This window comes from Salmo salar, chromosome 25 (assembly GCF_965601325.2).
Source record: "Salmo salar chromosome 25, fSalSal1, whole genome shotgun sequence".
NCBI lineage: Eukaryota > Metazoa > Chordata > Actinopteri > Salmoniformes > Salmonidae > Salmo > Salmo salar.
Genome location: NC_138315.1, coordinates 36,854,781 through 36,867,181, shown reverse-complemented (window position 1 = coordinate 36,867,181; position 12,401 = coordinate 36,854,781). Strand labels below are relative to the sequence as shown.

Below are 12,401 nucleotides of genomic sequence, written 5' to 3'. Positions count from 1 at the left end.
AGTCAAAGTGCTTAGCGTGGCTCTGAGAATCTCTGCATAGAGTATTCTGCTAGGAGCACTCTGTTGTTTATGTGTGTATGTTCATACAGTATACCTACTTCTGTGTCTCTGTGCTTTTTGAATAGTTCTGACTAAACTCTAACATTACAGAAATGTATTTTACTGTACAGAAACATGTGGGTAAGCTAAATTTCGTATCAGTGTACAGTACCAGTCAAAAGTTTGGACACACCTACTTATTCAAGGGTTTTCTTTATTTTTACTATTTTCTACATTGTAAAATAATAGTGAAGACATCAAAACTATGAAATAACGCATATGGAATCATGTAGTAACCAAAAAAGTGTTTAACACAAAGTAGCCACCTTTTGCCTTGATGACAGCTTTGCACACTCTTGGCATTCTCTCAACCAGCTTCATGAGGTAGTCACCTGGAATGCCTTGTTAAATGTTAATTTGTGGAATTTCTTTCCTTCTTAATTAGAGGTTGACCGATTAATCGGCATGGCCGATTAATTAAGGCCGATTTCGAGTTTTCATAACAATCGGTTATCGGCATTTTTGGACACCAATTATGGCCGATTACATTGCATTCCATGAGGAAACTGCGTGGCAGGCTGACCACCTGTTACACGAGTGCAGCAAGGAGCCAAGGAAGTTGCTAGCTAGCATCAATCTTTATATAATCAATAGTTAACTACACATGGTTGATGATATTACTAAGTTAACTAGCTTGTCCTGCGTTGCATATAATCAATTTAATTTATCATCGAATCACAGCTTACTTCGCCAAACGGGGGATGATTTAACAAAAGCACATTCGCGAAAAAAGCACAATCGTTGCACGAATGTAACCAACCATAAACATCAATGCCTTTCTTAAAATCAATACAGAGACGTATATATTTTTAAACCTGTATATTTAGTTAAAATAAATTAATGTTAGCAGGCAATATTACTAGGGAAATTGTGTCACTTCTCTTGTGTTCATTGCACGCAGAGTCAGGGTATATGCAACAGTTTGGGCCGCCTGGCTCGTTGCGAACTAATTTTCCATAATTTTCCATAATTATGACATAACATTGAAGGTTGTGCACTGTAAGAGAAATATTTAGACTTAGGCTTGCCACCAGTTCGATAAAATACGGAACGGTTCCGTATTTCACTGAAAGAATAAACGTTTTGTTTTCGAAATGATAGTTTCTGGATTTGACCATATTAATAACCAGAGGCTCGTATTTCTGTGTTTATTATATTATAATTAAGTCTATGATTTGATATTTGATAGAGCAGTCTGACAGAGCGATGGTAGGCGGCAGCAGGATCGTAAGCATTCATTCAAACTTTACTGCGTTTGCCAGCAGCTCTTAGCAATACTTGATTCACATGCAGTTTATGACTTAAAGCCTATCAACTCCTGCGATTAGGCTGGCAATACTAAAGTGCCTTTTAGAACATCAAATAGTCAAAGGATTATGAAATTCAAATGGTATAGAGAGAAATAGTCGACACGTCATAATTCCTATTATAACTACCACCTAAAACTTCTTACCTGGGAATATTGAAGAACTGGGATTATTGAACCACCAGCTTTTATATGTTCTCATGTTCTGAGCAAGGAAGTTAAACGTTAGCTTTTTTACATGGCACAAATTGCACTTTTACTTTCTTCTCCAACACTGTATTTTTGCATTATTTAAACCAAATTGAGCATGTTTCATTATTGGTCCTCCAATAATCGGTATCGGTATCGGCATTGAAAAATCATAATCGGTCGACCTCTATTCTTATTATGTTTGAGTCAATCAGTTGTGTTTTGGCAAGAACAGCTCAAATAAGCAAAGAGAAATGACAGTCCATCTTTACTTTAAGACATGAAGGTCAGTCAATGCGGAAAATTTCAACAACTTTCTTTAAGTGCAGTCGCAAAAACCATCAAGCTCTATGATGAAACTGGTTCTCATGAGGACCGCCACAAGAAAAGGAAGACCCTCCGCATGTGTGGTTCTCACCGTGAAGCATGGAGGAGGAGGTGTGATGGTGTGGGTGTGCTTAGCTGGTGACACTGTCGGAGATTTATTTAGAATTCGAGGCACACTTAACCAGCATGGCTACCACAGCATTCTGCAGGGATATGCCATCCCATCTGGTTTTCACTTAGTGGGACTATCATTTGTTTTTCAACAGGACCATGACCCAACACACCACCAGGCTGTGTAAGGGCTATTTGACCAAGAAGGAGAGTGATGGAGTGCTGCATCAGATGACCTGGACCCCACAATGACCCAACCTCAACCCAATTGCAATGGTTTGGGATGAGTTGGACCGCAGAGTGAAGGTAAAGCAACCAACAAGTGCTCAGCATATGTGGGAACTCCTTCAAGACTGTTGGAAAAGCATTCCAGGTGAAGCTGGTTGAGAGAATGCCACGAGTGTGCAAAGCTGTCATCAAGGCGAAGGGTGGCTACTTTGAAGAATCCCAAATATATTTTGATTTATTTAACACTTTTTTGGTTACGACATGATTCCATATGAATTATTTCATAGTTTTGATGTCTTCACTATTATTCTACAATGTAGAAAATAGTAAAAATGTAAGAAAAATCCTTGAATAAGTAGGTGTGTCCAAACGTTTGACTGGTACTGTATATCTAAACTCGGCAAAAAAAGAAACGTCCTCTCACTGTCAACTGCGTTTATTTTCAGCAAACTTAACATGTGTAAATATTTGCATGACCATAACAACATTCAACAACTGAGACATAAACTGAACAAGTTCCACAGACATGTGTCATTGTCGTGTGTGTAGGTGGCAGGGAAGTCAGGCGCAGGAGAAACCAACTTGGTGTAACTGGAGTAGTTTAATTATTATAAAACAAACTCCAAAAATGAAAAATGGATCAATGATGGCTAGAAGACCGGTGACTTCGGTAGAAGTCGTGACAACATGTGACTAACAGAAATGGAATCATGTGTCCCTGAACAAAGAGGGGGGTCAAAATCAAAAGTAACAGTCAGTATCTGGTGTGGCCACCAGCTGTATTAAGTACTGTAGTGCATCTCCTCCTCATGGACTGCACCAGATTGGCCAGTTCTTGCTGTGAGATGTTATCCCACTCTTCCACCAAGGCACCTGCAAGTTCCCGGACATTTCTGTGGGGGAGAGGCCCTAGCCCTCACCCTCCAATACAACAGGTCTCAGACGTGCTCAATGGGATTGAGATCCAGGCTCTTTGCTGGCCATGGCAGAACACTGACATTCCTGTCTTGCAGGAAATCACACACAGAACAAGCAGTATGGCTGGTGGCATTGTCATGCTGGAGGGTCATGTCAGGATGAGCCTGCAGGAAGGGTACCACATGAGGGAGGAGGAGGATGTCTTTCCAGTAACGCACAGCATTGAGATTGCCTGCGATGACAACAAGCTCAGTCCGATGATGCTGTGACACACAGCCCCAGACCATGACGGACCCTCCACCTCCAAATCGATCCCGCTCCAGAGTACAGGCCTCGTTGTAAAGCTCATTCCTTCGACGTTAAACGCAAATCCGACCATCACCCCTGGTGATACAAAACCGCGACTCGTCAGTGAAGAGCACTTTTTGCCAGTCCTGTCTGGTCCGGCGACGGTGGGTTTGTGCCCATAGGCGATGTTGTTGCTGGTGATGTCTGGAGAGGACCTGCCTTACTACAGGCCTACAAGCACTCAGTCCAGCCTCTCTAAGCCTATTGCGGACAGTCTGAGCACTGATGGAGGGATTGTGCGTTCCTGGTGTAACTCGGGCAGTTGTTGTTGCCAACCTGTACCTGTCCCGCAGGTGTGATGTTCAGATGTACCGATCCTGTGCAGGTGTTGATACACGTGGTCTGCCACTGCGAGGGCGATCAGCTGTCCGTCCTGTCTCCCTGGAGCGCTATCTTAGGCGTCTCACAGTACGGACATTGCAATTTATTGCCCTGGCCACATCTGCAGTCCTCATGGCTCCTTGCAGCATGCCTAAGGCACGTTCACGCAGATGAGCATGGACCCTGGGCATCTTTCTTTTGGTGTTTTTCAGAGTCAGTAGAAAGGCCGCTTTAGTGTCCTAGGTTTTCATAACTGTGACCTTAATTGCCTACCGTCTGTTAGCTGTTAGTGTCTTAACGACCGTTCCACAGGTGCATGCTCATTAATTGTTATTGGTTCATTGAACAAGTATGGGAAACAGTGTTTAAACCCTTTACAATGAAGATCTGTGAAGTTATTTGGATTTTTAATGAATTATCTTTGAAAGACAGGGTCCTGAAAATGGGACATTTCTTTTTTCGCAGAGTTTATATCAGCTGCAGGTGTCTGCACCATCCAACACTCTTCCCTCCCCGACAGACTGACAGACAGCTCACATTGCATTTCTCTGTTACCTTTTAAATCTCCAGTGTGTCTTTTATCACAGTCCTGCTGTGCTTTGGTAATGTAGAAAATGCTAAACATGCAGCCCCCTCACCTTCCCTCCCATCCATAGGGACATGGCTATACATTTTCATGAACTGGTACCGCTGTTAATTCCCAAGGCATACACTGTTAGGACAGGTTGACTAGATCCACAACTCCCCTTTCTACTTGAGAGCATGTTTAGAAGCATAGAGGCCCGACTACACATTAATTACAGTGTTCTTAGTCTATTAGTACTAGATACTGCATTTCTCTTTTTTGATGAGAATAAATAAATAATTAAATTTACCCCACAGATTGAGCTCTGTGTACGTAGGTGTGTCCGTTCGTGCATGTGTATATGCATGTGTGTGTGTGTGTGTGTGTGTGTGTGTGTGTGTGTGTGTGTGTGTGTGTGTGTGTGTGTGTGTGTGTGTGTGTGTGTGTGTGTGTGTGTGTGTGTGTGTGTGTGTGTGTGTGTAGGCCCAATGGTTCTGAGGATTGAGGTTCAGTGGGCTCCTGTTACCAAGGTGATGAATTATGTCTGATGTGTTGAATATTATGTTCAATAGAAGCATCTATTAACATGATGGCACTTTTCCCAAAACATTCCGTAAAGTTGTTTCCATTTGGAGGGCTGTGGAATGAGAAAACGCCCCAACCACTTGTGCTTTCAATCAGCGTTGGTTGGATGATATTTCTCCACACTGTTTATCAGAAATGTTCTCAAACTGGCTTTCACTGGAAAAGAGAATCCATGTATGTAAACAGTGTACCAGAATAGGGGCTTTACTGCCCACCACAAGGGGTGCATGTTTTTTTTCTTCCTAACACTACACAGCTGATTCAAACTATCAAAGCTTGTTGATGAGTTGAATATTTGAATCAGCTGTGTAATGCTAGGGCAAAAACCAGAGGGCCGAGTTTGGGAAGTCCTGCTTTACACTATTTGGAAATAAGGCTTCCTCGTTATATCACTTAAAACACTGACTCAAAGCACTTACTTGCACAGACTTCTCATTTGGATTGGTAATATGATGGTAGCAAGAAAAGGAGGAGATATTCCTGACAGATAGCTGTTGTTTTGTTTTCTTATTCCTGACAGATAGCTGTTGTTTTGTTTTCTTATTCCTGACAGATTGCTGTTGTTTTATTTTCTTATTCCTGACAGATTGCTGTTGTTTTATTTTCTTATTCCTGACAGATTGCTGTTGTTTTATTTTCTTATTCCTGACAGATTGCTGTTGTTTTGTTTTCTTATTCCTGACAGATTGCTGTTGTTTTGTTTTCTTATTCCTGACAGATTGCTGTTGTTTTGTTTTCTTATTCCTGACAGATTGCTGTTGTTTTGTTTTCTTATTGTTTTATAATCCCTGACTTTTAGAAGTCAATGAGAACGAGGCATTTCCCAGAAACACTCATGTTGGACCCTTCTGGTCTCATTAGCTCCCCAAGGCCAGTTAATGATCTGTGATTGAGATTAATGATGAACGGAGAAGAGAGACGAAGAGGAGGAGGTAGAAGAAAGGAGAGGACGGGAGCTTGGAGAAAAACATGCTCGTACTAGAAGTTTCCTATGAGCCTAGAAAAATGAAGTGAATGAACTGTAAAACCACAACTAACCCCATAAGGCATGCGCTACTAATATGGGCCATTAAAAGTGTGTGTGTGTGTTTGTGGGGGGGTTGGAAGGAGAACAGCAGGACACAGTATATCTGGACAGACTACCCCCCCAGAGAGTTGGAGGGAGAGGAAAGGAAAAAAGAGGGGAAGGAAAAAAGAACGTGCCAAAACGCTGTGTGTTCTGTTGGATTGGTTAGTGTTGCTAACTGGATGACACCATGGGAAGAGAGACAGAGAGAGAGAGAGAAAGAGTGAGGAGTTGCAACATTTCCTTCTTATCTGGATCTGCTATATGGATTTGTATAAAGTGTTCTGACCTGTGGACCAGTGGAGGCTGCTGAGGGGAGAGCGGCTCATAATAATGGCTGGAACGGAGCAAATGGAATGGCATCAATCACATGGAAACAATGTGTTTGATGTATTTGATACCATTCCACTGATTCTGCTCCAGCCATTACCACGAGCCTGTCCTCCCCAATTAAGGTGCCACCAACCTCCTGTGGTTCCGACCCACCCGCGGGAGCTGTGTTTTGATCAGCAACATTACGTTTGTGATGCCAGCAGATGTTCTCTCCACACGCCCGTCGAGAACAATATAGCAAACAGATAAACAGATTTCTCTCTGTGAGGAACATTGTGGCCTTTCGATCCAATTCCCTATCTAGGACGCTCTGTTATATTGGGGTCGAAATAAAGGCCCCTGGCCTGAAGTATGTGCCATAAGTTTTGTGTCTTTTCCTCATCTGTGTCCTTTGTTTAAGTTCATGTGATATTGATCAGCGGCTGGGCTGTACTCCTGCTGAAGTTTTTCTATGTGTGTCTGTGTGTGTGTGTGTGTGTGTGTGTGTGTGTGTGTGTGTGTGTGTGTGTGTGTGTGTGTGTGTGTGTGTGTAAGTGTGTGTGTGTGTGTGTGTGTGTGTGTGTGTGTGTGTGTGTGTGTGTGTGTGTGTGTGTGTGTGTGTGTGTGTGTAAGTGTGTGTGTGTGTGTGTAAGTGTGTGTGTGTGTGTGTGTGTGTGTGTGTGTGTGTGTGTGTGTGTGTGTGTAAGTGTGTGTGTGTGTGTGTGTGTGTGTGTGTGTGTGTGTGTGTGTGTGTGTGTGTGTAAGTGTGTGTGTGTGAGTGCATGCTTGCTTATCTCTTCTGTTTCTGAAATCAACTTACTAGTCACATGCCTCCTGTTTGTTGTGTCCCTCTCAATCAGTGGGGCTAATGCACACACACACACACACACACACACACACACACACACACACACACACACACACACACACACACACACACACACACACACACACACACACACACACACACACACACACACACACACACACACACATACATACATACACACACACACACACACGCACACACACGCACACTGATGTTATGAGGGTTTATAAGAACACATTGTAAAAGCATGACCGGCCCTGTACCAGTATGTTGGTGTTTGACCTGACCTGTATCAGGATGTTGGTATTTGACCTGTATCAGGATGTTGGTATTTTACCTGCCCTGTACCAGTATGTTGGTGTTTGACCTGACCTGTATCAGTATGTTGGTGTTTGACCTGACCTGTACCAGGATATTGGTATTTGAACTGTATCAGTATGTTGGTATTTGACCTGACCTGTATCAGTATGTTGGTATTTGACCTGTATCAGGATATTGGTATTTGACCTGTATCAGTATGTTGGTATTTGACCTGTATCAATATGTTGGTATTTGACCTGACCTGTATCAGGATGTTGGTATTTGACCTGACCTGTATCAGTATGTTGGTATTTGACCTGTATCAGGATATTGGTATTTGACCTGCCATGTATCAGTATGTTGGTATTTGACCTGTATCAGTATGTTGGTATTTGACCTGACCTGTATCAGGATGTTGGTATTTGACCTGACCTGTATCAGTATGTTGGTATTTGACCTGTATCAGTATGTTGGTATTTGACCTGACCTGTACCAGGATATTGGTATTTGACCTGTATCAGTATGTTGGTATTTGACCTGTATCAGGATATTGGTATTTGACCTGTATCAGTATGTTGGTATTTGACCTGTATCAGTATGTTGGTATTTGACCTGACCTGTACCAGGATATTGGTATTTGACCTGTATCAGTATGTTGGTATTTGACCTGTATCAGTATGTTGGTATTTGACCTGACCTTTATCAGGATGTTGGTATTTGACCTGACCTGTACCAGGATATTGGTATTTGAACTGTATCAGTATGTTGGTATTTGACCTGTATCAGGATGTTGGTATTTGACCTGACCTGTATCAGGATGTTGGTATTTGACCTGACCTATATCAGTATGTTGGTATTTGACCTGACCTGTACCAGGATATTGGTATTTGAACTGTATCAGTATGTTGGTATTTGACCTGTATCAGTATGTTGGTATTTGACCTGACCTGTACCAGGATATTGGTATTTGAACTGTATCAGTATGTTGGTATCTGACCTGTATCAGTATGTTGGTATTTGAACTGTACCAGGATGTTGGTATTTGACCTGACCTGTATCAGGATGTTGGTATTTGACCTGACCTGTACCAGTATGTTGGTATTTGACCTGTATCAGTATGTTGGTATTTGACCTGTACCAGGATATTGGTATTTGACCTGTACCAGGATGTTGGTATTTGACCTGACCTGTATCAGTATGTTGGTATTTGACCTGTATCAGTATGTTGGTATTTGACCTGTATCAGTATGTTGGTATTTGACCAGTACCAGTATGTTGGTATTTGACCTGTATAGGTATGTTGGTATTTGACCTGTGTCAGTATGTTGGTATTTGACCTGTGTCAGTATGTTGGTATTTGACCTGACCTGTACCAGTATGTTGGTATTTGACCTGTATCAGTATGTTGGTATTTGACCTGCCCTGTATTGTATGTTGGTATTTGACCTGTATCAGGATGTTGGTATTTGACCTGTACCAGTATGTTGGTATTTGACCTGACCTGTATCAGTATGTTGGTATTTGACCTGTGTCAGTATGTTGGTATTTGACCTGTATCAGGATATTGGTATTTGACCTCTATCAGGATATTGGTATTTGACCTGACCTGTATCAGGATGTTGGTATTTGACCTGACCTGTATCAGTATGTTGGTATTTGACCTGACCTGTACCAGTATGTTGGTATTTGACCTGCCCTGTACCAGTATGTTGGTATTTGACCTGACCTGTATCAGGATATTGGTATTTGACCTGACCTGTACCAGGATGTTGGTATTTGACCTGCCCTGTACCAGTATGTTGGTATTTGACCTGTTTCAGTATGTTGGTATTTGACCTGACCTGTATCAGTATGTTGGTATTTGACCTGTATCAGGATATTGGTATTTGACCTGTATCAGTATGTTGGTATTTGACCTGACCTGTATCAGGATGTTGGTATTTGACCTGACCTGTATCAGTATGTTGGTATTTGACCTGTATCAGGATATTGGTATTTGACCTGCCATGTATCAGTATGTTGGTATTTGACCTGTATCAGTATGTTGGTATTTGACCTGACCTGTATCAGGATGTTGGTATTTGACCTGACCTGTATCAGTATGTTGGTATTTGACCTGTATCAGTATGTTGGTATTTGACCTGACCTGTACCAGGATATTGGTATTTGACCTGTATCAGTATGTTGGTATTTGACCTGTATCAGTATGTTGGTATTTGACCTGTATCAGTATGTTGGTATTTGACCTGACCTGTACCAGGATATTGGTATTTGACCTGTATCAGTATGTTGGTATTTGACCTGTATCAGTATGTTGGTATTTGACCTGACCTTTATCAGGATGTTGGTATTTGACCTGACCTGTACCAGGATATTGGTATTTGAACTGTATCAGTATGTTGGTATTTGACCTGTATCAGGATGTTGGTATTTGACCTGACCTGTATCAGGATGTTGGTATTTGACCTGACCTATATCAGTATGTTGGTATTTGACCTGACCTGTACCAGGATATTGGTATTTGAACTGTATCAGTATGTTGGTATTTGACCTGACCTGTACCAGGATATTGGTATTTGAACTGTATCAGTATGTTGGTATTTGACCTGTATCAGTATGTTGGTATTTGACCTGACCTGTACCAGGATATTGGTATTTGAACTGTACCAGGATGTTGGTATTTGACCTGACCTGTATCAGGATGTTGGTATTTGACCTGACCTGTACCAGTATGTTGGTATTTGACCTGTATCAGTATGTTGGTATTTGACCTGTACCAGGATATTGGTATTTGACCTGTACCAGGATGTTGGTATTTGACCTGACCTGTATCAGTATGTTGGTATTTGACCTGTATCAGTATGTTGGTATTTGACCTGTATCAGTATGTTGGTATTTGACCTGTACCAGTATGTTGGTATTTGACCTGTATAGGTATGTTGGTATTTGACCTGTGTCAGTATGTTGGTATTTGACCTGTGTCAGTATGTTGGTATTTGACCTGACCTGTACCAGTATGTTGGTATTTGACCTGTATCAGTATGTTGGTATTTGACCTGCCCTGTATTGTATGTTGGTATTTGACCTGTATCAGGATGTTGGTATTTGACCTGTACCAGTATGTTGGTATTTGACCTGACCTGTATCAGTATGTTGGTATTTGACCTGTGTCAGTATGTTGGTATTTGACCTGTGTCAGGATATTGGTATTTGACCTGACCTGTATCAGGATGTTGGTATTTGACCTGACCTGTATCAGTATGTTGGTATTTGACCTGACCTGTACCAGTATGTTGGTATTTGACCTGTATCAGGATGTTGGTATTTGACCTGACCTGTACCAGTATGTTGGTATTTGACCTGCCCTGTACCAGTATGTTGGTATTTGACCTGACCTGTATCAGGATATTGGTATTTGACCTGACCTGTACCAGGATGTTGGTATTTGACCTGCCCTGTACCAGTATGTTGGTATTTGACCTGTATCAGGATATTGGTATTTGACCTGTATCAGTATGTTGGTATTTGACCTGTATCAATATGTTGGTATTTGACCTGACCTGTATCAGGATGTTGGTATTTGACCTGACCTGTATCAGTATGTTGGTATTTGACCTGTATCAGGATATTGGTATTTGACCTGCCATGTATCAGTATGTTGGTATTTGACCTGTATCAGTATGTTGGTATTTGACCTGACCTGTATCAGGATGTTGGTATTTGACCTGACCTGTATCAGTATGTTGGTATTTGACCTGTATCAGTATGTTGGTATTTGACCTGACCTGTACCAGGATATTGGTATTTGACCTGTATCAGTATGTTGGTATTTGACCTGTATCAGGATATTGGTATTTGACCTGTATCAGTATGTTGGTATTTGACCTGTATCAGTATGTTGGTATTTGACCTGACCTGTACCAGGATATTGGTATTTGACCTGTATCAGTATGTTGGTATTTGACCTGTATCAGTATGTTGGTATTTGACCTGACCTTTATCAGGATGTTGGTATTTGACCTGACCTGTACCAGGATATTGGTATTTGAACTGTATCAGTATGTTGGTATTTGACCTGTATCAGGATGTTGGTATTTGACCTGACCTGTATCAGGATGTTGGTATTTGACCTGACCTATATCAGTATGTTGGTATTTGACCTGACCTGTACCAGGATATTGGTATTTGAACTGTATCAGTATGTTGGTATTTGACCTGTATCAGTATGTTGGTATTTGACCTGACCTGTACCAGGATATTGGTATTTGAACTGTATCAGTATGTTGGTATCTGACCTGTATCAGTATGTTGGTATTTGAACTGTACCAGGATGTTGGTATTTGACCTGACCTGTATCAGGATGTTGGTATTTGACCTGACCTGTACCAGTATGTTGGTATTTGACCTGTATCAGTATGTTGGTATTTGACCTGTACCAGGATATTGGTATTTGACCTGTACCAGGATGTTGGTATTTGACCTGACCTGTATCAGTATGTTGGTATTTGACCTGTATCAGTATGTTGGTATTTGACCTGTATCAGTATGTTGGTATTTGACCAGTACCAGTATGTTGGTATTTGACCTGTATAGGTATGTTGGTATTTGACCTGTGTCAGTATGTTGGTATTTGACCTGTGTCAGTATGTTGGTATTTGACCTGACCTGTACCAGTATGTTGGTATTTGACCTGTATCAGTATGTTGGTATTTGACCTGCCCTGTATTGTATGTTGGTATTTGACCTGTATCAGGATGTTGGTATTTGACCTGTACCAGTATGTTGGTATTTGACCTGACCTGTATCAGTATGTTGGTATTTGACCTGTGTCAGTATGTTGGTATTTGACCTGTATCAGGATATTGGTATTTGACCTCTATCAGGATATTGGTATTTG

The 12,401-nt window shown here is 41.5% G+C and overlaps 1 protein-coding gene across 2 annotated transcripts in view; it reads left to right on the top strand.

Moving 5' to 3' along the window:
• col4a1 (collagen, type IV, alpha 1) overlaps positions 1-12,401 on the top strand; it is a 163,337-nt gene that overhangs the window by 878 nt on the left and 150,058 nt on the right. Inside the window, exon 2 of one of the 2 annotated variants that reach the window (XM_082969133.1) lies at positions 2,188-2,338. The exons of the other annotated variant lie outside the window; for it this stretch is intronic. Within the exon in view, the coding sequence (XP_082825259.1) occupies positions 2,306-2,338 (33 nt within the window). The 5' untranslated portion in view covers positions 2,188-2,305. The remainder of the gene's footprint in view (positions 1-2,187; positions 2,339-12,401) is intronic. 2 annotated transcript variants of the gene reach the window in all.